The sequence below is a fragment of the Archocentrus centrarchus genome, chromosome 16 (genome assembly GCF_007364275.1).
Source record: "Archocentrus centrarchus isolate MPI-CPG fArcCen1 chromosome 16, fArcCen1, whole genome shotgun sequence".
Lineage (NCBI taxonomy): Eukaryota > Metazoa > Chordata > Actinopteri > Cichliformes > Cichlidae > Archocentrus > Archocentrus centrarchus.
Genome location: NC_044361.1, coordinates 34,569,173 through 34,597,153, shown reverse-complemented (window position 1 = coordinate 34,597,153; position 27,981 = coordinate 34,569,173). Strand labels below are relative to the sequence as shown.

Genomic DNA, 27,981 nt, shown 5'->3' with positions numbered 1-27,981 from the left:
AAGCAGCGGGTCCTTCCTGTTTACAAGTTTAAGATGAAACCGAAACTGACTCGCTGATTGTTGGACGCAACACGGTAAGAGCTGAAAACAAGTTCTGCAGTTTGAGGTAAGTTTGTTTCTGTCGCGTTTCTTAAACTGTGTTGATGGAAATTAGATTTTACAGTTAAACCTGAAAACCCGCTACAGACAGTAGGAGGACCAACAGAAACAGAAAGCTGAATTTCGCACTCACTCTGTTTATCTTCACGTCTGCATATATTCACTTATTAATTGCATAAAGTTCTTAAATAAAGGTGCCTTTTCTTAAAAGCTTATTTTATAAAGTATTTCATGTAACTAAAACACCGACATGACATTTTTTTGCCGCGTAGTTAAAATTTCCTGCACATAATTTACTTTCATTTTTAAACTAAGGAAATCATTAGCGCCACGTAGTCATATTTTAATATAAAAAGATTCTTATGACCTTTACATTTTGAGTGCAATAATAAGCAGAAACACAGGGTGCAGAGATTGTCTGGCACGTCAAACTAATCTCAGTGTGGAAAAAACAACAGGAGAAAGCACGATTATCACAAACTAGATAAACCTGTTTTGTTTTTTTTATATATTTTTACAAATTCACTTTTATTTTCTTCTTTTAAGGATTAATTCCACTTGTACAGCTGATGGGGATATTCAGGGTTTCAAATGTAATGAGAAAGGTGAGTGAATATTTTTTGTTGTTTTTCTAATCAGAGATTAAAAAGAGCTTAAATTCTCACCCAACCCACCACAGCAGTAAGAAAGAAGAAGTAAATTAACTGCGTGCTCTCTGTGCAGGGGGAGAAATTCGCCAAGCAGAGGAACAAGAAGCAAAAACCAACTTTAAAATCTGCAGGATAAAAAAAAAGGCTGAAACAGGAGCAACTCTTCACCTCAAGTGTTTCATACTGATCATCATCTGCCCTGTTTGTCTGAGGTACATGTGATATTCCCGTAATTCTCTCCTGGAAACAGCTTATATGGAGACTTTGTAAGCATGTATCTAATTTAGTTTCAGATTTGTAGTGAGACCCTTAATAGTTGGAAGGCACAAACACCTTTTGCTTTTTCTGAAACCATGATGTTGTTTCCTGATATGTGCTGTAGGCTCAGTGATGACCTAAAAGATGAGTGGATCTGATGAAGAATCAAGTCATCTGTCTCAGAAACTCAGTAATGACCTGAAGATGGCTGATCCAGGGTCTGATGAAGACTCAGCATCTTTTGCTGAGAGTCGTCGCTCTAAAGACTATCCTCTGTTCTTCAGCATGGGAGAAGGAACAAGGTAAGATCATCGGTGCATTCACATGTTCACTTACAAAAGACAACATCACGACTTGCAGCACCCCCTCTACAATCAGATCCCTACATTTATGGACGAAGACATTTTTTGTAGTTCGCTTTGCTCGTGTGTGGAAACACAGACATGTATGTTAATGTATCATGTCATTCTTTTTATGTTCATTACATCACTTCATATAGATAAATGGCAAAAAATGGCTGTTCATAATCACCAAACAAATGAATAATAAATATGCATATTTCTGACATTGTATGAGACAAAATAGTCAATTTCAGGCACTGTTAGCGTTACTGTTTAATGAACACTTATATACAGATAAGCATGACGGCATGTTCCAGTGACACCAAAGTGCCACTGCACTAAAAAATTTTTAGCTAAATTTTATTAACAAACAACAATGTACATGTAGAATTAATGCCACCGTTCATTTGGGATCAGCTACCACACATAATATATAAAATTTGTAAGGGTTTGAGTATTATAAAAGTAATTCCCAAAAGCTATGTAGATGTTGATAATCCTGGTATTTTTATCCAGATTGGTTAACACAGACATACATACATACATATGCTACGATCATTATAGTAAGATGCAGGAAATTATGCTGTCTGACATTTTCTGTAATGGGTGATTTTGGCTTTTACTCCTACTGATCTACCTCCAGAGAGAAGAGGAAATCTGAGGGAAAATCAGTGACCTGCCTAATGTCTACTGAGAGTAACCGTTCTAAAGATTATCCTCTGTTCTTCAGCCCTCCAGATGTAAAGGAAGATGACCAGATATTCAGTTACAAATATTATTTTACACAATGCAAAATATAATAATGGGTTGGAGCTCGGCTGGATCAGCTGGTAAAAATAGATCCATGGTTACTAGAGAAGCTCGTATTACTCATTTTACCGACATTGTTTCCTGACAACAAAGAACACAGCTCCAGACTCACAATATGATTTAGCTAGTGATGGCACTGTGACACTGAAGCTTTGATGCTGCAAACCCTGAACTTACAACTGTGCAGAACCAGAGACAAGATAGAACCACTGCCTCTAAGTTTGCTTTGGGGTGAAAAAAATCACGTGACAAAGGATGTCCGAACCAGCAATGGCTTCATTACTGGTTCGGACTTTGCTCCATTGCATCAGGTGACCTATTGAGGTCATGGAACAAAGGTGTGAATGGGGGTTGAAGCACCTGTGGAGGGAGCTCAGGTCAGCACTGTGAGCGAGGGAAAGTTGGTGACGTAATCCACCTCTTCTGTTTAATGATGGTGAGCAACCATTACTTGATACAATGGAGGTGGAGTTTCACCTGAACCCACTGATTGTAATGACCCATGCCTCCTTTCACACCTTCTCGCATGTGAATAATTGAAGTCTGAAGAAACAAGACATATGGGCAGTTTAACCATTTATTCATGTAACAAACGGAGGCCTCATCAGCATGTGGAAGAACCATACACAGCCACAACAGCCTGGCACCTCCTCCTCATGTTGGTCACACTGTTGTGGGATGGCATCCCATTCTTCAACCAGCACAGGCCAGATTTGCTAATGCTCTTCACCACAGCAGAACCCTTCCTGACATTAAAAAGCTACTGTCAGGATTTCATGAAGAGGCACTGTGAAATTTCCCCTTCACAGCACAAAACTTTGGGAGAATATCTAAATGAATCAAAGGATATTGATTTACTAAGCTTTGCTGCAATGCAGTTTAACAGTAAATTTAAAGAAAATATGTGTTATTTTGGTTGTGGAATTTGTAATAATTGGAGTGTTTGATTATCTGCAAACAGGTGGGAGGCTCAAAGTTGTGAGCACAGTGCTAAAACTTTGGGTCTGTCCTCGAACTCTTCTCTCAGTCCTCACTCTGTATTTTTAGAGTTCAGGACCTTTCTGCTCATCAATAACAGTAAAGTAATGTTTTATTAAAACCAAACAGAACTTAATTGAGCTGTGTTTTAGGTTTTTAGTCACATTTCTACATGGAGATTGGTACTTAATTAAAATATCTCAGCACATATATTCTTAGCACCAATCACTGCAGTAGTAATGTTATATACCTGCATCTTGTTGGAGTTTGGAGGTGTGAGGAGGATAGTTATAGAACCAAATGCTGTAGAATCATGTATTATAAATTTATATGCCACCAGCAAGTTGGGATTAAAGAGATGTGCATGAGCTTCACTTTAGGAGAAAGATGGGTTGAGCAGAGTGAAATTCAATAACAGCATCATGTTGTTTTTGATGAAAGGCAGTCATTAACATGAAAACAGTCATCAGTCCACAATTTTATTTATTTTATTGTGTCATTGAAAAAGAATAAGAAGATAAACTAAAGAACAGGTTTTTGACTGTTATCTGACTTCTCTTCAGTGGTCACACAACACCAAGCAGTGGCCAGAACCTGGACACCTTGGAGGTGGGTGTATTCTCTCTCTCTCTCTGTGTCTCTATATATGTATTAGGGGTGGGACTTTAACGCGTTAATTTCGATTAATTAATTACAAAGCTTGTAATTAATTCGATTAATTTTTTTAATCAAGTCGCACCACTAATATGTATATATATATATAGACACACACACCTACCTTACGGAGTTTCTGTAAGGTGTATGTCACAGCTTTTGCAAAGTATTCACATGTTAATGCGATTGTGAGCACATGTGGGCTGCGGTTGATGTTGCTGGATGCTCGGTGGAGTTTAACACTGAGTGAAAAGAGCAAAGACAAAATTCAAACATGGAATTAGACTATGTGGAAATGTGACATAAGGTAATCTACAAATAGTTTAGGATCATGTACAACAAAGTTTCTTCAACAAAAGATTTTCTAGCTAAAATAAAAGCTCACCTGAAGGAAGCCACTTTGGAATGCCATCCACAGAGCACAGAAAGTCCACCAGTTGGCAGAAAATCTGCCATTTACACATCCAATCAGTTGTTGGTATATTAGATAAAAAAAAAAAACTTTGTTCTATTTTTCAGAGGGCATTTTGAGTGACTCCAACCTTGTGTGCAAGTGTACACAAAAAGTCTGTAGTAAACTTACGACATGCACAAAAGCATTGTACATCATACTGCCATTGTGATAGTCTCAAGGAAATATTTCATGATCTCTGTCAGGTGTTCGAGTCCAAAGTCATGGATTTTGTGAAGAAAGCTTTGAAAATACATAAGACGGTCCTTTCAGCAAAACACAAAGGATTGTTTGAGGAAGACAAGCAAGAGGATGTTGTTGATGGAGCATTAAAAAGTGATGATGAAACAAATGAAGCAGCTCTGAAAATTGCCCTCCATATCCTGAGGACCATGAACCAGGATGAAGATGCTAACACACTGGAGCAAAGTAAGAGACTTTATTAAAATATACATGAATAGAAACTGGTACATAAGTGACTCTGTAGTGTAATTTTTTTTTGCAAAGAGTTATCCACTGAGGAGATCCCTTGTGAATAAAGGAGCAGCTGTTAATAGCTTTTAGAAAGTGGTATGTAAAAGATCTTGCCTGCAATAACAAAAATTGCCTTTTTTTGTAATTAAAATAATTTTTTGTCACTTTCTGCTGTTAGATCATTATGGAAGCCTCGCCATTTTTCAACGTAAACAAAGATCTTCCATGAAGAAGAAATATGAGTGCTTGTTGGGGGTGATGCATACTCAGCAATGGCCTGTACCACTGAAGAAGAGTTATACAAAGCTCTGTCTTATAGAGGGGGGCACTGGAGCAGTCAACAATGAACATGAAGTGAGACAAATTGAGTCAACATTCAACAGACAGAGGACTTTGGAAACTGTGATCAGCTGTGAGGACATCTTCAAGCCCTTACCCAAAAAAGAAAAAATAATCAGAGTGGTGCTCACCAAGGGGATAGCAGGGATCGGTAAAACTGTGTTGGCACAGAAGTTCATGGTGGACTGGTCAGAGGAGAAGGCCAATCAAGACATCCAACTCCTGTTCTCACTTCCTTTCAGGGAGCTGAATTTTCTCAGAAATCAAAGATGCAGCTTGATGGAGCTCCTGTGGGACTTCTCTCCAGACCTGAAAGAATCTGGACTCAGAGACCTGAACCTGTACAAAGTTGTCTTCATCCTGGATGGTCTGGATGAATGCAGACTCCAGCTGGATTTCAGGGGCAATGAGAAATGCTGTGATACTTCACAGATGGCCTCGGTGGATGTTCTGCTGACAAACCTCATTGCTGGTAACCTGCTACCAAAAGCCAGTTTGTGGATAACTACCCGACCTGCTGCAGCTAGCTGCATCCCTCCACAATATGTGGACCGGGTGACGGTGATAAGAGGCTTCAACAACCTGCAGAAGGAGCAGTACTTCCATAAGAGATTTGAAGATGAAAACTTAGCCAAAAGAGTAATTGCAAGCATCAAGTCAACAAGAAGCCTGTACATCATGTGCCATGTGCCGGTGTTTTGTTGGATTTCCTCAATTGTCATTGGAAAGATGTGTGCCAAAACATCAGGAGGGAAAATGCCCAAGACTTTGACTCAGATGTACATCCACTTCCTGACACATCAGACCAACCAGATGTGTGCCAAATACTCTGAGAAGCAACAGCTGGGCTCCCAGGAGAATAACAGAGTAATTATGTCACTCGGGAAGTTGGCCTTCCAGCAGCTGGAGAAGGGCAACCTGATCTTCTATGAGGACGATCTTAGAGACTGTGGTATTGATGTGAAAGAAGCTTCAGTGTATTCAGGAGTGTGCACTCAGGTGTTCAGGGAGGAATCCTGGCTGCAGCAGAAAGTCTTCTGCTTTGTGCACCTGTCTGTCCAGGAGTTTCTGGCAGCTTTGTACGTACATGTGATGTACAAATCCAGCGGTGTTAACCTGATGACTAACCCATCTGAACAGATGTCCAGAACTAAGTCTGTAATTGAACTGCACAAAAGTGCAGTGGACAGAGCTTTACAAAGCATGAATGGCCACCTGGATCTCTTCCTGCGATTCCTTCTAGGACTCAGTTTGGAGTCCAGTCATGTTCTCCTCACAGCCCTGAAGATAGAGCTAGAACCCAGTGATTCCAAAAGTCACGAGGAAGCCACTGAGTACATCTACAAGAAACTCAATATGAGCCTTCCTCCTGAGAAGTATATCAATCTGTTCCACTGTCTGAATGAGTTAAACGAACACTCTATGGTGAAGGAAATCCAGAACTACTTGGACTCTGACAGAGATGAACTTGTGATGGATGGGAGCTCTCCAGCACGCTGGGCTGCTCTGGTCTTTGTCTTGCTGACCTCACCAGAGAAGCCAGAAGAGATTCAACTCAAGAAATACTCCAGAACAGCAGAAGGTCTTATCAGGCTCCTGCCAGCTATCAAAGCTTCCAGATCAGCCATGTAATTATCTTTTTTCATGTTCTTCATCAGGTCTTTCTGGGTGTCTTTGATTTCATAGACTCTGTACCAACCTAACATTTTTCTTTGTCTCAGGTTGAATGATTGTAACCTTACTGCAGACTCTTGTCAGATGCTCTCCACCACTCTCAGTTCCAGCTGTAATGAGCTGAAGCATTTAAACTTCAGTGACAACAACTTAGAGGACTCAGGAATCAAGCTTCTCTGCGACGGTCTCCAGAACCAGCAGTGCAGACTGAAAACACTGAGGTGAGTCATGCTTTAGATGACACTGACACTTTCCTGTAGTGCCAACATGAGGGTGAGTGTGAGGATTTAAAGATAAGATAAGATAAGATAAGACTTTAATGGGGAAATTTGTGCATTGCAGCAGCTCAGTGCAGGGAAGAAGGATAAGTAAAAAAAAGAACTAAAATAGAAGTAAAATAGAAAAACACTATACATAAAATATATATCAATACACATATCAATATATCCACACACATATACACACATATACATCAGAACACTATATACATATGTAGCCAGTAAATTATACAGCATACCCAGTATGCATTATATATATATATATATATATAAGATAGATAAGATATAAGATAAGATAGTGTTTATTCGTCACATGCACAGTTATACACAGTACAATGCACAGTGAAATGTATTTTGTACCTGCAACCATATATACACACACATATAAATAATAAGAATAAAAAAAAAATAAAAATAAAAAAATAAAAATAAGTAATAAAATAAAATAAAAATAAAATAAAATAAAAAAATAAAATAAAATAAAAAAATATATATATTATATATATATATATATTAGGGTGTTATAAATAAAAATGTATACATACTGTGTATATAAATGATGGCAGTAGAGTGTCCAAGTGATGTGTTGTACAGTCTGACTGCTGTTGGGATGAATGACCTGTGAAAGCGCTCCTTCCTGCAGCGAGGATACTTCAGTCTCTGACTGCTCCTGTCCCTTTCAGTGCATCCACCCCCCCCCAGCAGACCACTGCATAGAAAAGGGCAGATACTACCACTGAGTCATAAAAGGTCTTAACAGAGTCCTGCAGACACCGAAGGATCTCAGTCTCCTCAGCTGGTGTAGTCGACTCTGGCCCTTCTTATACAGCACATCTGTGTTTTTAGTCCAGTCCAGCTTGTTGCTGAGGTCAACACCCAGGTACTTGTAAGAGACCACTGTCTCCATGTCCTTACCTTGGATGTTTACCAGTGCTGTAGGGGGTGACTTCCTCCTGAAGTCCATGACCATCTCCTTTACCTTGCTGGCGTTGATTTGGAGTGCGTTGGTCTCACACCAGCCTACAATATCACTGATGACCCCCCTGTATTCCTCATCATTCCCATCTGATACGCATCCGATGATGGCCGTATCATCTGAGAACTTCTGTAGGTGGCAGTGGTCCGAGTTGTATCTGAAGTCTGGAGTGTACAGGCTGGACAGAAAGGGTGAGAGGACCGTGCCCTGTGGCGCCCCCGTGCTGCAGACTACCACATCAGACACACAGTCATGGCACCTTACATACTGTGGTCTGTTGGTGAGGTAGTCAATGGTCAATGTCCACTCCAGCTCCCTCCAGCTTCCCTCTCAGCAGTGCAGGCTGGGAGGGAAGCCTGCACTGCTCAAAGAACAAGACCCTCACAGTGTTCCTCGCCTGCTTTAGGTGAGAGAGGGTGAGATGAAAGCATTGTCCACAGCGATGCTGGGCTGGTAGGCAAACTGCTGTGGGTCCAGGGCTGAGCTCACCAGAGGGTGAAGGTGGCTCTGTTGTGGGTGGGGGTGAGGAGAGTGCAGGCAGCGATAGCACTCTGCAGCCGCTTTTCCACCGATGGGGTTCTGGTGCCGGTGCCAGTGCCAGTATTTGAACCATTCAGCAGTTTTTTCCACTGCGAACGCACTCGGTGCTCAGCTGAAAAACTGGTTCAACTTGGGCCTCACAAGCTAGCTGGTCTCGAACCAAGAACGCGTGACGAAAGCGGCAGAAGGGCGTGACTCTGCCATCTCAACATCAAGTTTTCTACCATCTTGTCTACCATCCTTGAAGTGGCCAGAGATTTTATTCATGTTTTTCCAGACTTCTCGGACATTGTTTTGTTGGAGCTGTTCCTCCATCTTCCTCCTGAAGCTTTCTTTGCCTCTCCGTATTTAACATCCTTTTGCACTCTCCTCAGTTCCTCTTTGTCTCCAGATCTGAGGGCCTTCTCATTCAGCAGGGCTTTCAGCTCTGGGGTTTACTGTTGGAGAAGCACTGTACTTTCTTGGTTGGCACAGTGTTCTCCACACAGAAGTTCATGGATTCAATTCAATTCAGTTTTATTTATAGAGCACCAAATCACAACAAACAGTCGCCTCAAGGCGCTTTGTATTGCAGGTAAAGACCCTACAATAATACAGAGAAAACCCAACAGTCAAAACGACCCCCTAATGAGCAGCACTTGGTGACAGTGGGAAGGAAAAACTCTCTTTAACAGGAAGAAACCTCCAGCAGAACCAGGATCAGGGAGGAGCAGCCATCTGCTGTGACCGGTTGGGCTGAGGGGAGAGAAAAGACATGCTGTGGAAGAGAGCCAGAGATTAATAACAATTAATGATTAAATGCAGAGTGAAGTATAAACAGAGTAAAAAGAGGTGAATGAAAAAAAAAAACACTTAGTGCATCATACGAAACCCCCAGCAGACTAGGCCTATTGCAGCATAACTAAGGGAGGGTTCAGGGTCACCTGATCCAGCCCTAACTATAAGCTTGATGATAAAGGAAAGTTTTAAGCCTAATCTTAAAAATAGAGAGGGTGTCTGTCTCCTGAATCCAAGCTGGGAGCTGGTTCCACAGAAGAGGGGCCTGAAAGCTGAAGGCTCTGCCTCCCATTCTACTCTGAAGTATCCGAGGAACCACAAGTAAGCCAGCAGTCTGAGAGAGAAGTGCTCTGTTGGGGTGATATGGTACTATGAGGTCTTTGAAATAAGATGGGGCCTGATTATTCAAGACCTTGTATGTGAGGAGAAGGATTTTAAATTCTATTCTAGATTTAACAGGGAGCCAATGAAGAGAAGCCAATATGGGAGAAATCTGCTCTCTCTTTCTAGTCCCTGTCAGTACTCTAGCTGCAGCATTTTGGATCAGCTGAAGGCTTTTCAGGGAGCTTTTAGGACAGCCTGATAATAATGAATTACAGTAGTCCACCCTAGAAGTAATAAATGCATGAATTAGCTTTTCAGCATCACTTTGAGAAAAGATGTTTCTAATTTTAGAAATATTACACAAATGCAAAAAATCAGTTCTACTTATTTGTTTAATATGTGCATTGAAGGTGATGGAATTTAAATAATAAGAGTGTGGCTGCTTAAGCCTTTAGGTTTCTGCGTGTTCGTTTATCGAACGGGACTGACACAAAACAAACGGAATAAGGAGTCCAATTATTAAATTTAATAAAACCATTTCAAACAGTTTACAGATTTCTGGGTCAGACTGCATGCCATGCCGTGTCAGATGGCATGAAGTACTGGCACATTCTAATTCAGCTTACAGTTTCATATAGTCACAGCTTATCTATCTTGATTACATCATTATACAAAACAGAATGTGGAAAACAGAGAATTTCAACAACAGGGTGACCTTGAAGTCTCCATTTCTATCATTGTGTAGTCTCCATCAGTGTGATTCATTGTACAGTCAGAACACAAAGGTCATGATGACACTGAACATTATAAGCTTCTGTATTTTTAATCAGTTATGTTTATCTTCCAATTAAAAACAAATTTCTCAGGAAAGTAAATGTACATAAGATATATGTAGCATATATCATGAATATCCCAGCAAAGGACAGGTCAAAAATGACTCCAAGATTTCTCACAGTGTTACTGGAGGTCAAAGTTATGCCATCCAAAGTATCTGGTTTTTGACTCCATGTTTCTAAGATTTGTGGGGCCGAGTACAAGAATTTCAGTTTTATCTGCATTTAGAAGCAGGAAATTAGAGGTCATCCAGGCCTTAATATCTTTAAGACATTCCTGCAGTTTAACTAATTGATGTGCATCATCTGGCTTCATTGATAGATAAATCTGAGTATCATCTGCATAACAATGAAAAATGATACAATGCTTTCTAATAATACTGCCTAAGGGAAGCATGTATAATGTAAATAGAATTGGTCCTAGCACAGAACCCTGTGGAACTCCATAATTAACCTTAGTGTGTGAAGAAGACTCCCCATTTACATGAACAAATTGGAGTCTATGAGATAAATATGATTCAAACCACTGCAGTGCATTACCTTTAATACCTATAGTATGCTCTAATCTCTGTAATAAAATGTTATGGTCAACAGTATCAAAGCTGCACTGAGGTCCAACAGGACAAGAACAGAGATGAGTCCACTGTCAGAGGCTGTAAGAAGATCATTTGTAACCTTCACTAATGCTGTTTCTGTACTGTGATGAATTCTGAAACCTGACTGAAACTCTTCAAATAAACCGTTCCTCTGCAGATGATCAGTTAGCTGTTTTACAACTACTCTTTCAAGAATCTTTGAGAGAAAAGGAAGGTTGGAGATTGGCCTATAATTAGCTAAGACAGCTGGGTCAGTGATGGCTTTTTAAGTAATGTTTAATTACAGCCACCTTGAAGGTCTGTGGTACATAGCCAACTAATAAAGACTGATTGATCATTTTTAAGATTGAAGCATCAATAATTGGAAAGACTTCTTTGAACAGTCTAGTAGGAATGGGATCTAACAAACATGTTGCTGGTTTGGAGGAAGTAACTATTGAAGTTAACTCTGAAAGATCAACTGGAGCAAAAGAGTCTAAACAAATACCAGCAGTGCTGAAAGCAGCCGAACATGAAGAATAATCTTGAGATGTTATGAATAATTTTTTCTCTAATGTCTAAAATTTTATTTGTAAAGAAATCCATGAAGTCACTACTAGTTAAAGTGAAAGGAATACTCGGCTCTACAGAGCTCTGACTCTTTGTCAGCCTGGCTACAGTGCTGAAAACAAACCTGGGGTTGTTCCTATTTTCTTCAATTAATGATAAGATGTCCTAGCTTCACGGAGGGCTTTTTTATAGAGCAACAAACTCTTTTATCAGGCTAAATGAGACGCCGGGCAGCACGGTGGCGCAGTGGTTAGCACTGCTGCCTCACAGAATGCCATCTGGAAGGCCTGGGTTGGATTCCACCTTGGCCCAGGCCTCTCCCTCTCTCTGTGTGGAGTTTGCATGTTCTCCCCGTGCTTGCGTGGGTTTCCTCCGGGTACTCCGGTTTCCTCCCACATTCCAAAGACATGCACTTACTGGGGTTAGGTTAATTGGCTACTCTAAATTGCCCATAGGTGTGAATGAATGTTAGTGTGAAAGGTTGTTTTTCTCTGTGTTGGCCCTGCGACAGGCTGGCGACCTGTTCAGGGTGTATGACAGCTGGGATAGGCTCCAGCCCCCCTGCGACCCTGAACAGGATTAGCGGAAGCGAATGGATGGATGGATGGATGGCCATTCCCTCTCCAGCTTTCGGGTTATCTGCTTTAAGCTGTGCGTTTGTGAATTATACCACGGAGTCAGGCACCGCTGATTTGAAGCTTTCCTTTTCAGAGGAGGCACAGTATCCAAAGTTATACGCAGTGAGGATGTAAAACTATTGACGAGATAATCGACCTCACTGGGAGCAGAGTTTAGGTAGCTGCTCTGCACTCTGTTGGCACTGAAGAGCATAACAATGAAGGAATTAGATCCTTAAACTTAGTTACAGCACTTTCACAAAGACTTCTACTGTAATAAAACTTATTCCCCACTGCTGTGTAATCCATTAAAGTAAATGTAAATGTTACTAAGAATGTTATGTTACTATGTAGTCTGTGATGCAGTGGGTGAGGGTGTCGATGTTTTCACCGTGAGGCCTGCAGAGTTCCTGCCAATCTGTACATGTAAAACAGTCTGTCAGGGCCTCACTGCAGTCCTCAGACCACAGTCTTAGGCCCCTTTTACACAACACCGTATTCAAAATGAAAACGGGATCATTTTGATGTGTTACGACAACAGAGTGAAAACGATGTGTTTCAGAAACGGGGTCCAGAGTGGAGTGTTTCAGAAACGCACTGGCCTGCGTCGTCGTGTAAATGGATGAATGATTTGGAAACGGGTGACCTACTCATGCACAGTATGGTTGTGACCACCACATCGTTTTCATCGTTTCATGCATCACCGTGTAAATGGAGATCATTTCTGAAATGCCACTGTGTAAATGGAGGGCTGAAATGCATCAAAACAACATTGTTTTCAGTGGAAACAGTGTCGTGTAAATGGGACCTTGTTATCTTCTTGGTGGAGGGTTTCTCCTCACAGTGGGGGTGTAGGTGGGGTAGAGAATGACTAGGTTGTGGTGTGAGTGGCCAAGTGGGGGGGAGGGGTGATGAGCGGTAAGCCTCATTTGTGATGGCAAACAGCAGGTCTAGAGTTTTAGGCCCCGTTTACTGTACACGACACCATTTCAAAATGAAAACGGTGCCGTTTTAATGCGTTTCAGCCTCCCGTTTACACGACAACGGAGTGAAAATGATGTGTTTTGGAAACTGGGTTCAGAGTGGAGTGTTTCACAAACACTCCGGCCTGTCTTCGTATAAACACACAAATACGATGTGTTTTGGAAACAGGGACACGCGCACATGCGCACTATGGTTGCGACTAGTGATGAGAGTGTGAAACCGAAGCTTTGATATGTGCTTCGAACCCTGGGGTTCCAACTCCAGAGAAGCATCCTGAAGCTTGCTTCAGGACGAAAAAGTCATGTGACATATGATGTCCGAAGCAGCAACTGCTCCGAATTAATCACCTGACTGGCTCAGGTGATTTGCTGGTTACGAATGAAGGAGCAAAACAGTCAGCCAGGTTCATACTCGTACAGTTTTAGCATTGTTATGGCCAACAGTTACTGCTGAGTTATGAAGGCTGTACTACTTTGAATAAGGCTGTAATACTTTGACTAAGTATTTTACAGGGATGTACCCTCTGTGTACAATTCTGTTATTTAGAGAAAAAAAAAACTTTCTCATCCTACATTATAACCACTGTCTGAGTAAACGTAGTTACCCTGTAAGTAAATTTAATTTAAATACCCTGTAAGTGAATTGAAGTATCATTTAAATAAATGAAAACTGCATAATTTAGGGGAATTTAGCAGAAAAAAAACATTATTTATTCAAAATAGTACGGCCTTAGTCACGATAATTATGGCCCTATTCAACATAGTACAGCCTAATTCAAAATAGTACGGCCTCAGTCATGGTAGTTACGTCCTTAATCAAAATAGTATAGCCTTGATCAAAGTAGTACAGTCTTAGTCACAGTAATTACGTCCTTAGTAAAAATAGTACAGCCTTATTCAAATTAGTATGGCCGTAGTCACGGTAATTACGGCCTTAGTCAAACTAATTACGGCCTTATTCAAAATAGTGCAGCCTAATTAAATTTAACTTAAATTTACTTACAGGGTAAATCCCTGTAAATTAGTTACGGCCTAAGGGCAGGCCGTAAAAGAAAGCGTTACCAACTTTTACATATCATGCAAATCTACTACTCATATCATCATTAAGACATCACCTTCCATAAGGAATTGTGAGGGAGGTGGTGGAAGTTGACACAGCCGTCAGCCACTGTCACAGGGTTAACAAGATAACAGCAGTTTGTAAAACCTCCTATTGGTGTAGATTACAAATCCAAACCAACAAATTGGTGGAATGATGGTTAATCTGTTGTTATTTTTCTTCAGACTAAACCGATGTGGTCTCACCCAGAGATGCTGTGAAGATCTGGCTTTTGTTCTAAGCTGTAGCTCATCACATCTTCAAGAGCTGGATCTAAGTGACAACGACATCGAAGACACAGGAGTGCAGTTTCTCTGCACAGGATTGGGAAATGTGAGCTGTAAACTGGAGATCCTCAGGTATCACTAAAAGAAAGCTGCTATTGTATGTATATTACATTGAAGCATATCAAATATAGATGAATTCTCTCATTTTGCCACAGGTTGTCATTTTGCAACATCACAGAGAAAGGCTGTGGTTTCTTGGCCTCAGCAGTGAAGTCCAACCCATCTCACCTGAGAGAGCTGGACCTGAGCTACAATCACCTGGGAGAGTCTGGAAAGACGCTCATCTCTGACACTCTGGAGGAAGGACACTGTGAATTTATTAAGCTCAGGTAAAAAGGGATTTTTAAAGGTAGCAAGCACCTCATAACACCCCGAAGAGGTCGTAAAATGGGTCTTACATGACCCATACTGATATCGTGCTTCTTTCTGCTCATAGAATCGACCACAGTGCAGAACACTGGCTTACATCAGGATTGAGGGAATGTAAGTTGCAATTTTATGGACATATAAACTGTAATATGCACAGCAGTTCCCACTGGTGTTTTGATGCACCAGATGTGCATTATTATCATTATATCGTGCCACATAGAAGTTTGTAAAATCTACATGTTTTAGTGTGTTTTGAGTTTAAGGACATGCCTAATATTTCTCACTGACAAAGAGTGATCACAGCCTGAACTTTCTTTTGGGGCAAACAGTTTTTTTTTTTATCTATTACTTTTGCAATCTATTAATTTTGTAACACTGGCCCCCCTACAGGGAAAAAAAGCAAATAGAAAAAGTTTTTTCTGTCATTTAGCTAACAAAAAAGCTAATTGATGTTATATTCTCTATATCAGTGGTTCCCAAAGTGTGGGCCATGGCAGGGGCGGTGCCGCAGCAATAACAGAAATTCAGTTTGAAATTACTCACACGTATGCCAGTGACGTGCAGTCAGGGGAGGCAGGTGAGGCACGGCCTCACCTGTCATCGTGGAAATATAAAATTAAAAAATAAATTAAATGGTTATATTCATTCAGTGATTTGTATTTTAAAGTTCTTTTCCATTTAACTACACCATTTTTAGATTAGTTTTTTCAAAATCGCTGAATTTTCGCATTTGCCGGTCAAATACTAGGAGACGAACGGTGAGGCACCAGCCCGGCGAGCCGCACCAGGGATTGCGCAATCCGTGGTGCGGCTCAGTATAGTCATTGCCAATGACTACTAACTGTGCTGGCATGCTATGCAGTGAGACCGGATTACTTTCCCTTTGCATGTGGCTATTAAAATGTTCTAACACTTTTACTATATGAACTAAATTTCTATATTTTAGCTGGTGTATATAATGCACAGTTTTTTTTTTTGTTTTTTTCATTAACAACTGTATGTGTGTAATGCATTCTTGTGTTGAGCGATCATGAAACTGCTGCGAAGAGACACTAGGTGAGGCACGCAGTTCTCGTGCCTCATGGTAGGGGGCGCTGGTGATCCCAGGGACTCTACGACTCCTCGGCGGCAAGCTACCATAAACAGTTAGCAAGGCCAGTTAGTTTTTCCTGTTGCTTGGCCTTATGTTCAACATGGAAGATTACATAACTCAACTGAAAGAATTTTCTAAACTGGACTTTCAATCGAAGCAGAAGATAATAATTAAAGGAAGACCAACACCGGAGCTAAAAGGTTTGCTTCAGACTATGTTAATGTTAAACAAAACAACTGTTGCCAATCAAATGGTGAATAAGCTATATGTTTGTAAATCTGATGTGATGACGTCAGTGCCTCACCAGTCACGACCCTCACCGCACGTCACTGACGTATGCATAGTTGCATATTTATATAATTAATGTTGCAGAAAAATCAGGTAAGTGGACTAGCCATGGGAAATGGACTAGTTCTTATATAGCGCTTTTCTGCTCTTGTTGAGCACTAACATATTTAAACACACGTTATGTAGGCCAACCAACCTATTTCGTTAGACAGGCATGGGAACCAGTGAAGCTTGTGGGTTTAATTTTAGCAGTGACGTATCACATGACTAAGACAAGCACACATCAAGAGGGAGTCATAGACAGATGTAATGCCCATTTTTCAAAATAAAATATTGTTTAGACTCAGATAATAAATAAAATTTAAATAATCTAAGTTATTTATTCTTTAATTGTGGCCAAGCACCAAATGACCCACAGACCGCTACCGGTCCAGTTGGGGACCTCTGCTCCACAAGTGGTGTGTCTTACTCCATCAGACTGCTGTCTTCAGGATCCACAGCCTTCCCAATATCTGCCACTTGTATCCGTGACCTAATGCACAGAACGCAGATTGATCATTAACAAACAGCTTTGCTTTTGTGCTCATCTCACTCTTCACTACAACAGATCAGTATATTATCCACATCACTGTAGATGCCTCCCCAGTCTGTCTGTCAGCTTCCCACTTTTCTCACTCATGAAAATACCCGTGTCAAGAAAAAAGTCAAAAGTCCACAGGTTGGTCAGTCTAGTCTTACAGACTTGAATGACTGCTCTATCTACCAGTGGTTGGTGTTTTGCTCCTCTAGCATCTCTGCCAATTCCTTTTTGGGCCCCGTTCATGTATTGTGCCACACGCCTGCTCATCTTAGCTGCTATGGTGGTTGACAGGAGTTTCCATGTTGTACTGAGGCAGATTATTGGCCAGTAGTTGGATGGGAATGGTCCTTTCTGGGGATCCTTGGGGATCAGGACTGTCCAGCCTTCAGGCAGCCATTCTGGGTGTGTCTTAGCCTCTAGCAGCCAGTTCATTTTTGCTATCAGGTGCTCATGGTGTACAGTTAGCTTAATTAGCCAGTAGGCGTGGCTCATGTCTGTGCCTGGTGCTGTCTAGCTCTTCATATGTCAGACTCTTTCCTGGATGTCTGCTACTGTGATGGTTACTGGAGCTTGTTCAGGGAGGGTGCTGTGGTCTGCTCTTAGATCCTTACATCCACTAGCCACCGAGCATTGGTGTTATGTTTTGCAATATTGGAACAGCATGTGGGAGGATGTAACCCAGACACACACACACACACACACACACACACACACACACAATCGTAATTGTTTGGCACCTTTAAGCAAGCATTTTCTCTGGCAGTGGTTTAAATGACCAGTGTACCTGTCTAACTCTTTCTTTCTTCCTGCCATCAGATGAATGCGAGCTTACACTGGATCGTAGCACGGCTCATAAACTTCTTGTCTTCTCTGATGGCAATCAAAAAGTCACCTGGGCTGAAGAGGAGCAGCCATATCCTGATCATCAAGAAAGGTTTGACTACTGGGCTCAAGTCTTGTTCCAGCAGGGACTGAACAGCCGCTGCTACTGGGAGATGGAGTGGGAAGGAAGCTGGGCCGGGATTGGTGTGACCTACAGGGGCATTGATCGCAAAGGACCAAGCAATGACTGTGTTATAGGTTACAATAAATTATCTTGGAGTCTGCACTGTTCTGTTCATGGATATCGAGCCTATCATGATTACAAGAGCACGGTCCTTCAAGTCCCTCTGGCTGGCTCTCACAGATTAGCGGTGTATCTAGACTGGAAGTGTGGCATCCTGTCCTTTTACAGGGTTTCTTCTGGCAGGTCCCTGACACACCTGCACACCTTCTTTAACAAATTCACTGAGCCTGTTTACCCAGTTTTCAGGGTTTGGGGTAAGGGGTCCGCACTGAAGCTGTGTCAGGTGAACTCATCTGAAAGCAGTGAGGAATAGGCAGTAATCAGGTCTGGAAGGTTTTTCACTTTAAATAAGTTAACAAGCAACGACCCAGTTTCCTCTTTGTTTTTATTTTTTGTTTGTTGGTGACAGATTGATGTATCTCGTCAGAAGACTCACATCTTTCAATGTAGTGTTTGTGACGATCAGATGTTATTTAGATAAGATAGATAAGATAGTGTTTATTCATCACATGCACAGTTATACACAGTACAATGCACAGTGAAATGTATTTTTTACCTGCAACCATATATACACACACATATAAATAAGAAGAATAAAAATAAAAATAAGCAATTCACACTATACACTATATACTATACACTATACACACTTTTACATGGAATTATAGAATATTATAATATTTACATAGTGTAATGATAGTCCAGTTAGGGCTCAGAGTTGAGCAGACGGATGGCTTGTGGGTAAAAACTCTTCTTCAACCTTTCAGTCTTAGCCCTCAGGCAGCGGTAACGCCGGCCTGATGGGAGCAGGGAGAAGAGAGAGTGTCCGGGGTGGCTGGGCTGTTTTAGGATCTTCACGGCCCTCAGCCTGCACTGCTTGGTGTAAATGTCCTGCAGGTTGGGGAGGGTGGTTCTGATGGTCCGTTCAGCTGAACGAACCACCCTTTTTAGGGCCATGAAGTCCTGCTTGGTGCAGTTTCCCATCCAGGTGGTGATGCTCCCACGCATGATGCTCTCGATGGTGCAGGTGTAAAAGTTCCTGAGCACCTTGAGTGCTCAGGAACTTTTAGCTTGAAGTCTCTCAGCCGCCTGAGGAGGTAGAGACGCTGTCTGACCTTCTTCACAGTGATGTTAATGTGATGAGTCCAGGACAGGTCCCGTGAGATGGTCACTCCCAGGTACTTGAAACTGATGTAATTTCATATCACACCACAAGGTGGCAGTATGCTTTTTCTAGGGACTGAAGGTGTGGTCTATAGCAGGGGTTTTCAAAGTATGAAAGGGTGAGCCCCCCTCCAAGGAGCACAATGCCTGCTGCGCCCCCCCCCCCCCCCCCCCCCCCCCCAATAATCAACCCACACACAAACAAATGCCACTACAAAACACCTTCTAATTGCTTTTATTTTAGAACCATCTCATCTTTTAAAATGACACTTTATCTGAATGAAATTTAACGCATGAACATTTAAAAACATTTCCTCCCATTTTAATTATTTTATCAGGGCCTTTGTATGGCAAATACGCCCTTTTTTCATTTTTCTAATGATAAGAACAACCCCAAACTCATCACAAAATCCAAACTTTAAGTAGTAGTGGTCATACTTCCTCTTTTTTCTACTTACGCCAGAGCTCGTCTCCCCTGCCTTTTTCTTTACTAAAAATTTGTCCATTCTTTCTCTCACATCAGTAGACAGCAAGCAGATAGCTTCTTTTCCCGGTTTATTTTTTCCCTCGCACGCGCCTCCCCTAAAGTGCTCTGGCGCCCCCTAGGGGAGGCGCGCCTCACACTTTGAAAACCGCCGGTCTATAGGATAAAAATAAGGCAGTGGCCTTATTTTGGATCCAATGCTAAAAACAAGTAGCATTGGATCCATATGCAGGTGACTGTCATATGCTCCACTAGAGAAGTTCATAGTTTGTCCCAGACCCCTGAACATTTTTGAATGAAGAAAAAAATGACTCAATCAAAAAGATATGCTATTACATGCACCAAAACTTGTATTCCTTGTATTTCCTGTATTTAATCTTCATCTTCTATTTTACTGAAAATGAGCTCATCTGCTGTGCATTGGTGATATGATATACCTACATTGCTAAAGCAGATATGTGAAAATAAAATTTGAAATAAATCAGCATGGATAAATAAATAGAGGCAAATCTTAAAAAAATAATGCAAATTAAAGAAGGAACATCAATTTATTACAGAGCCCCACAAGTGACATTGGTGGAAAAAGAGTACTTTTGCGAGATCCCACAAAAGTTTTTAATTTAAAGGCCATGCACTTCCAGGTCAGTCTTGAGACCTTAGAGGACCCGGACCTGTTTTATTTTGAGCTTGGATTAAATTATAAAGACATTAAATCAGTGCTTGGCAACAGACACGGATTTCATACAAGTGAGAGACATCTGAAGAGAGTTATTAGTGTAAGGGGACACACTTGTCACAAAGTGCACTTTGACCTGGCAGTCTTGGTCGAATTCATTAACAATCAGCTGCAGTACTCTGGACAGCCTTATGGATACCAATGGATGTACATGAAAATGCAGAAGAGCCGAACTTCATCTGGCACCTGGACTCGTGTGATAAACTGAAGCCGGATGTTATATGGAAGTGATACAGCATTTAAGGAGCTGCCCTAGAGTTGTGCGGGGTGATCTTGAAACCAAAAATGGCCATGTTGGAGGCTCTCAGCTTTTCCTTGTGCCCATGAACTCAAATGACACACTTTGAGAGTGTACTGCCAGTCAAAGACTTGAATATTTGTGGTGGGGTTTTTTTTTGCAGCCAGGTTCAGGAATTATGTCCCTTTTTCTGATGTCTTGTTTTTTTGAAGACGTCAGACACTTTGATGGTGGATTTCTGGAAAGAAACCTTCAGTTTTTCTGCATGGGACTTAGCTTGGTGAGTTAATACATTATGCTTTCATACATGTATATAGACGCATGTAAATGTGAGTGAAAGAGAAGGGACTAAAAGAAATAAGGAAACATAGAGAGGGAGGAGAGAAAGGAGAATGATAGATGAGAGTAGGGGCAGGTTGAGGAAATGGAGAGATGTGGAGGAAGAAAGAGACGGGAGATGGAGGGGAGAGAGGAACGGAGAGGACCAGGGAAGTAGATGAAATGAAAACTGAAAATGCTGTAATTTACTGCTTGTCAGACTGGCATGTATGCACAGTTCTTAAATTTATGTATTCTTTTTAACTGGATGAGACTGCACAGGTTAAGAACGTACACTCCATCAGGCCACTGAAAAACATCGGTGGTTCACCCAGTGTGATGCATACATTAGCTGAGCTCCACAGGAAGGAGACTTTGTGTGCCACTTTCAAGAGGAGCATGTCAAACTGTGTAAAGATTTGTGTGTTTTTCAACTCACCCAAACCATGCCATCCAGATGTATATGAGTATATCCTTATAAATATCCTTATAAGTGAGTCCCATCAAATTTCACCAACAGACCCATTTCAAGTTGTGCATCTCAGACAATCCATCATTGCACAACTGTAAAACGCATTGCAGCACAGAACATTTCTCACCTGGAGGTGCTGTGTATGAGAAATCAGACTTTTGGATCCGTAGTACAAAGCCATGTTTGAGAATGGCTTATTTCACAAATATTTCATTGAATGAATGAACTAAGTTGTGAAGACTCCCATATAATGGTGGCTTATGTTGTTGTTGTTGTTTTGGTTTATTTTAAGTTTTTGAGTTGCATTTATTGACATCAGCTGTATTTGTTAATGACTGGAATGTTGAGTTAGATATGGTGGCTGCAGTTTGAGAAACCTGACTTTCAGGATAAATCTAGTCTAAAAATATAATTACTGTTTGTTCTGACAGTTTTTAATTACAGTGGCTTATGACTGTTGGCCAAACAAAAGTAAAGAAAAATGTTTATCTTTTGGACTCTTGGAACTTCTGATAGATAGACTGTCAGGGTTCAGGTTGTTGTGGTGTGGGCGTGGTGTGTTTCTTTTTCCTTGTAGGCTGGGTGGCTGGGTTTCCTCTGCAGGGCGGAGCTGCAGGTGATTTCTGCAGCGACCATCACACTTTATGCTCGCTTCATGAATTCACCAGCCTGCCTGCCCCCCTCGGACTCATTTTGGAACATCACCGGCCACACCACCACTTCCTCGAGGACTCGATTGCAGTATACTCCGAGTAAGCCAATCTATCATCCTTTCCCTCTCCAGCACTAGTAGTAAAATATCCCTTCCTCTCCCCATACACTAACCACTCTCCCCCTCTGCTCAGACATCACTCAGCTGCCACTCACCGCCCTGATTACCACCAGTGAGCTGCCTGTGAAGTTCCTGTGTTCACCTCGTTTGCTGAAAGTGTTTCATTATGTGTTTGAGTTTATGAACTTAGTGGACAAATAAAGATATTTGTGCTTGTTAAGCTCGACTACCGTGTCTGCTTCTGGGTCCCCCCCTAGACAGTATGACAGTGTGACTACATATAAACATTACTGGGGTTCCCATCAGCTGGCCTGTATTTCATGGATATCTCAACTGTTCCTCAGTAGCTCACACAATCTAGATAGATAAACAGCTGGCCACAGGAAAATGTGTATAGGTGATTTTCATGTGAGCTGTCCCTTTAACGCCAGCCTCAACCTTATATCAGCAATAGTGAAACCTGCAGTCATTTTCAAAGCATATTACAAATTTTATCCTTATGAAATCTAAGCTAAGATAACATTATACCATCAGAAAGTGAAGCTGATGACTGCTATGTGGCTGAATGCATATACATTTAAATGACAAATTTAAATGAAAACAAGGAGCCTTGAAGGGGCCCTAAGCGAAATTTGATTTGGGCCCCCCTCATTGCACTTCATTGTCTCCTGAGTGTAACCGTTATTAATACGGAAAAGTTGAAGTTGAATATTAATTTTTTGGGATGCATCGCTGTTTCAGTCTCAGCCCATTGAAAAACATGTATTTCGATATGATACACATTGTAAAACTATGTGATGACATAGTTGAATGCATTCCATATCCAATCTAGAGGGCATGGACTTTTTAGGAAGTATGTAATTTAGGGTGTTTGACCTGCTTTTGGATATGTTGGACACGCTCTTTTCATCCAAAAGATGGAGATTTGTGCATAACTGTGCAAATGCACCTAATTACAGAATAGGAAATATGCCATTTGTAATATATAAATAATAATTATGCAGCATACAGAATTACCGAGCATCAATAGAATAATATCAAACACAAGTGGTCACCAATTGGGCCCAGTACTGTAAATGTTATTATGCTGCTATACCACAAAATGGCACAGTGGCACTCCAAGAGCACAAATGAGGCATAAAAGTGAGGTCCACTAGTCTATCCATGCAACCTGACCACAGTGTGAAAACAACTGTCACCACAGGAACAGTGATTGAACCAGGATAAACCCCCACAGCTCACAGATGCAGTTCTGTCTGAGCATGCATGAGTAAAACCACGATATGCAAAGTTGGTATGTTCCATCCACTGAACTGTGTAAATATTGAACAGCCCTGACACAAAAGAGTCATGATTCTGCAGTGTGGCAGGCAGGATAAGGACCCAAACACAGAACTCACCTGGAGCTAATAGGTCAACAACTATGAATACTCTGGGAAACTCTGAACCAGGAAACACTACCTAAGTGAGACAATGTGACAAAGAACAGGAGGACACAGACGATACACACACGAGGTGATCAGGGAGAGAGAACACACCAGGGAGCACAGCGCAACAAGACAAGGGGAGTAAAACTGAATATGATACAAAGTAAAACAGGAAGTAGACATGGACACAAATGCTGCCTTGAGGACACAGGGAAGCAGACACACTGCTGCACCTGTAAAAAATTACAATAAAATCGACAATAAAACATAAATAAATAAACAGTACCTGCAAAAACAAATATATGCGAAAAAAGCCCCAAAACAAAGCAAAGCATGGCTACACAAACCAACAATTTTGTTGTGTTGTGTTTGCATGAGTAAGAGAGGATGAATGCCTGTGTCTCTGTACTCAGTAACAAGGGCAGAAAGCTGCAGCAACACCTACCAGAAGCCAGAGGCAGATAAAGAAAGACCCAGGAGCCCCAGGCCACCCACAGCCCCCCAAGAGCACTGAAGATCCAGGCCCACACATTCCAATAACAATCGCATGCTCACCCCAACAGAAACTAATGTGATCCACTAATAAATTTCTGTATTGAGTAATACACAATTTATTTTTGGATTTCCAATTCATGAGGACAATTTTCTTAGTGATGCATCAGGTGGTAAGAACTGTGTGTGATATATTTGCCTCTATAATTAATTCACTGGCATCTCCTAACATGCACAGTCTGGGGGAAGTTGGGACATGACATCTAAACCATGCGGATAGATCTTCACATATCTTCTGCCAGAACTTCTGAACAAGCATAGAAGACCATAGAGTATGCATATAATTTTCCTCTGAATTGCTTGTACAGTAGGTGCATATGTTTGAGTGTGTAAGGCCCATTTGGAACATCCTTTGTCCAGCATAGGGCACTGTATGGAGAATTTTATATTGTATAAGTTGTAATTTGGGACTTTTAGTATGTGTTTTAGCTTTTGTAAAGATTTTAAACTTATTTATGATGCTTTGTTTTTCCATAGAAATTTTGACATTGTTGAGTCTAGTGACTTAAACCAAGCAATAGAAGCACTTTGGTTAGTGGATGCTGTTTTTAAAGTGCTTTACAAATAAAGTTGACATGTCTTGGCTTATGAGGGATTAGTGAGAACAAGAGTGAGTGATAGAGGTAAACTACTCCAACATGTGAGATCATACTCAATGATTTTTAATAGAGGGAAATGATTTAGCCTGAGATGTCTGTGCCTAAATACCTAATATTACCTGATTGTAGTGGAGCTCTGGAGATGTTCTGATTACAATTTAGAGGCAAAACTATCGATTTACTCCAGTTGACGGAGTAATCTGATAGACATGAGAAATTATCTGTAAGTGTGATCATCACACTCACAAGAGAAGCTTGTGAGTTCCCAAAGAAAAGTAGTACATTATCAGCATAAAGGCTCATCTTGATTTATTTTTCATTGTGCACAGAGTTGTTTACTTATTGAAGAACATCTCAATCATTCAGCTTACACCATGACCACCTGCCAGGAATGAAGCACTTTGTTTTAGCTTCAGTAGTTTTCTGGTCTACATCCTCCCTATCAAGCTTATCTGATGCCCATCCACAGCCAACAGTTCTGTGGTCATGGTATAAACTGTGACGTCTCCTCCTCCTTTGACTGATAAAGCACATTAGAAAGCTGCAGGATGCAACCTGAATACAGAGCTCCTCTGCAGGTCAGTTCGCACAGACAAAATCTGCTGCCTTATCTTTCCCATCGACCTCATGCAGGGATGCAAAGTGACACCATGCAGCTCTAAGATTAACAGTGACTGAGTCCACAGACACAGAAAGAGCAACTCCTTGAATGCTGAGCATACTGAGCTGACTGATGGCTGAGGACCATCAGACTCATCGCTTTGACCTACATGCTAAAAACAATCTGACCCTTTTTGTCCACCTGTAATGACACTGTATGAAAGTTTTCCAGATCTTTCTGCAGGGAAGACATGCTGATATTTGGAGACCTTTTTAGTTCATGGATTGGATCCAATCCTTTGTTCCTCTGACCGATCCGATGCGTTCGTCCTGTTTCCTGCTCAGGACAAAATAAGGCAAACACACTTGATTTCATTGCAGCTTTTTTATTTCAAAACACAATGAAACTGATTTATTTACAGAGGACAAACTCCTGAACAGCTTCCTCTGAGCTTAGCACGTCCTGCTGAGACAGAAGACCTGATCTGCTGTACAGAGATGATTCCATAAGTCTCCACACAGGAAACACTGAAGTTAACCACGTCCAACAGTGTGTCTTACCCGAGGCTTTTCTTTAGTAAAACTGTCTGAAAACCTCGGAGCCTCCAGCTTTTTGCCTCCTCAGGTGTTTTTTTATGTTGTGGAGTTCTTTCCCTGTTTGATCGCTCCTGTCCACTCAGAGAGGTCACATGAAATCAAAGAGGAAAGAGAAAGCAGGAGGACTGTTTAATGGTTATTATTACAATTATGTAATAACTGAAGTTTGCTTTCTTTTAAAGTTCCAGTTTTACAGCTGTGTCAGGTTGAGCTCCTGCTTTACTGGTCGGTGATTTTGTTTCTGTATCATCGACCAACACGACGCAGCACATTCAAATCAGAGCACAACACTGAGGACATTGAGCATGTTCATCTTTTCACATCATGTCCTGCTGTGTGACGAGCTCATTTTAAACCTCCATCCTGCTGAAACACCGCTGGTGCCCAATCCAGGAGAAGCTCCACGAAATCACTGTGCTCAACATTGGACCCACTGATGTCAGAGGTTGTGGGAGGGGCTACGGCAGAATCCGTCTGCCATGATTTACCCCCCCCCCACAGAAGCGTGATGTGATGTTTGGTTCTCAAAGGCTTCAAAACAGGACAAACCTCCAACTTTCTGTACAGGCGGTGATTTTTCTAATTGTCAGGTAGTGGACGTGGGCGTTTCCAGTCTTTGGCCTCAGGGGGCAGTAATGAGCTCAGACTAGGATTAGACACCTCATTGATGCAGCAGCTGGCACTGCAGACTCACAACAATAAGGGTCCTGGTTTAAATCTGATGGTGTACATGTGGTTAAAAGCTTTTTTTTCCAGCACTAGAAAACTGCTGATCCGAGCTCTGAAGAGAGAAACCTGCTGAAACTGGAAAAGACCCAACCTGCACCACAGAGTTTAAGAAGTCTGATAATGTGTTCCCAGCTCTGTCAGGCCCTTCACGTCTCTCCTCCATCATTCTTACAGTTTGAGTTCCTGTGTGCTGAACGTACCGTCACTTCCTCCCTGTCCAAGAGTCTGAATCCATTCAAAGTCCTTTTGCTCAGAGACGAGAAACAACGACGAGTCCTCTGAGGATCTGCTGCAGGACAATGATGGCCTGAGACGTTTAAGGAGAGTCCTCCTTTCCTTTAGCTCTGCTCCCTTCTCTCCTTTCCTCATCCTCCTAATCTGTAGCTGTGTTTCCCCCTTTTCTCTCCTCCATTCCTTCCCTTGTTTCCTCCATCCTTTTCTATCATCCTCCTGTCTGCTTTGATTTGTCACTGGCTGTCGCTCTCTCCCAGTAGCCAGTAGGTGGTCATCTTCCCTTTGCCCTTGATGTCGATTTCTCCTCTGAGCTCCAGCTGGAAGCAGTTGAACTCCAGCAGGATGTCTCGAGTCGCCGCCGACACGTGGATCTTCAATGCTGCAGACACACACACACACACACACACACACACACACACACACACACACACACACACACACACACACAGAGCTCATTTTAAAATAAAAATGCCGCTTTTAGTTTTTTGTGCAGTCTGTTAAAAAGTTCAGGTTTCTGACTGGGCCAATATAACCTGCTGCTTAGCTAAACATTCAGGCATATCTATGGATTGACTATGACTGTGCTCACCATCCTTTGCCTCTGCCTATCTGAGATTTTTCTTGGCCTGCCACTTCGAGCCTTAACTACAACTGTGCCCGTGGTCTTCCATTTCCTCACTATGTTCCTCACAGTGGAAACTGACAGCTGAAATCTCTGAGTGCTTTTTGGATCCTTCCCCTAAACCAGGGCTCTTCAACTCCAGGCCTCGAGAGCTCCTGTCCTGCAGGTTTTAGATGTGTCCCTGATCCAACACACCTGAATCAAATGGCTGAATTACCTCCTCAGTATGCAGTCAAGTTCTCCAGAGTCCTGCTGATGACTTCTATATTTGACTCAGGTGCGCTGAAACAGAGACACATTTAAAACCTGCAGGACAGGAGCTCTCGAGGCCTGGAGTTGAAGAGCCCTGCTCTAAACCATGATGTTGAACAATCTTTGTTTTCAGGTCATTTCAGAGTTGTTTTGAGGCTCCCATGTTGCCACTCTTCAGAGAAAATGCAAAGAGGAGAAACAC

General features: G+C 41.7%; 2 protein-coding genes across 9 annotated transcripts in view; one reads left to right on the top strand and one right to left on the bottom strand.

The window, feature by feature from the left end:
- Nucleotides 1-15: 15 nt before the first annotated feature.
- On the top strand, nucleotides 16-18,354 carry LOC115793808 (NACHT, LRR and PYD domains-containing protein 3-like). Of its 5 annotated transcripts, none has more exons than XM_030748934.1 (12): nucleotides 16-106; nucleotides 646-704; nucleotides 881-961; nucleotides 1,132-1,309; nucleotides 3,700-3,745; nucleotides 4,448-4,670; nucleotides 4,894-6,682; nucleotides 6,776-6,949; nucleotides 14,486-14,659; nucleotides 14,743-14,916; nucleotides 15,024-15,070; nucleotides 17,734-18,354. In XM_030748934.1, the coding sequence occupies exons 4-12, from the start codon at nucleotides 1,152-1,154 to the stop codon at nucleotides 18,294-18,296; spliced, it is 3,348 nt and encodes a 1,115-aa protein (XP_030604794.1). In that variant the 5' UTR covers nucleotides 16-106; nucleotides 646-704; nucleotides 881-961; nucleotides 1,132-1,151; the 3' UTR covers nucleotides 18,297-18,354. The 5 variants fall into 5 exon arrangements, with proteins under 5 accessions (XP_030604794.1, XP_030604793.1, XP_030604796.1 ...); XM_030748933.1 differs by having other exon boundaries at nucleotides 823-961; XM_030748936.1 differs by lacking the exons at nucleotides 16-106; nucleotides 646-704; nucleotides 881-961 and adding an exon at nucleotides 1,992-2,088 and having other exon boundaries at nucleotides 1,185-1,309.
- A 7,420-nt stretch (nucleotides 18,355-25,774) lies between these two features.
- Nucleotides 25,775-27,981, bottom strand: part of LOC115794823 (atrial natriuretic peptide receptor 1-like) — a 94,549-nt gene continuing 92,342 nt past the window's right edge. For all 4 annotated transcript variants that reach the window (XM_030750481.1, XM_030750483.1, XM_030750482.1 and 1 more), the window contains one exon: nucleotides 25,775-27,284. In XM_030750481.1, the coding sequence (XP_030606341.1) occupies nucleotides 27,139-27,284 (146 nt within the window). In that variant the 3' untranslated portion in view covers nucleotides 25,775-27,138. The remainder of the gene's footprint in view (nucleotides 27,285-27,981) is intronic.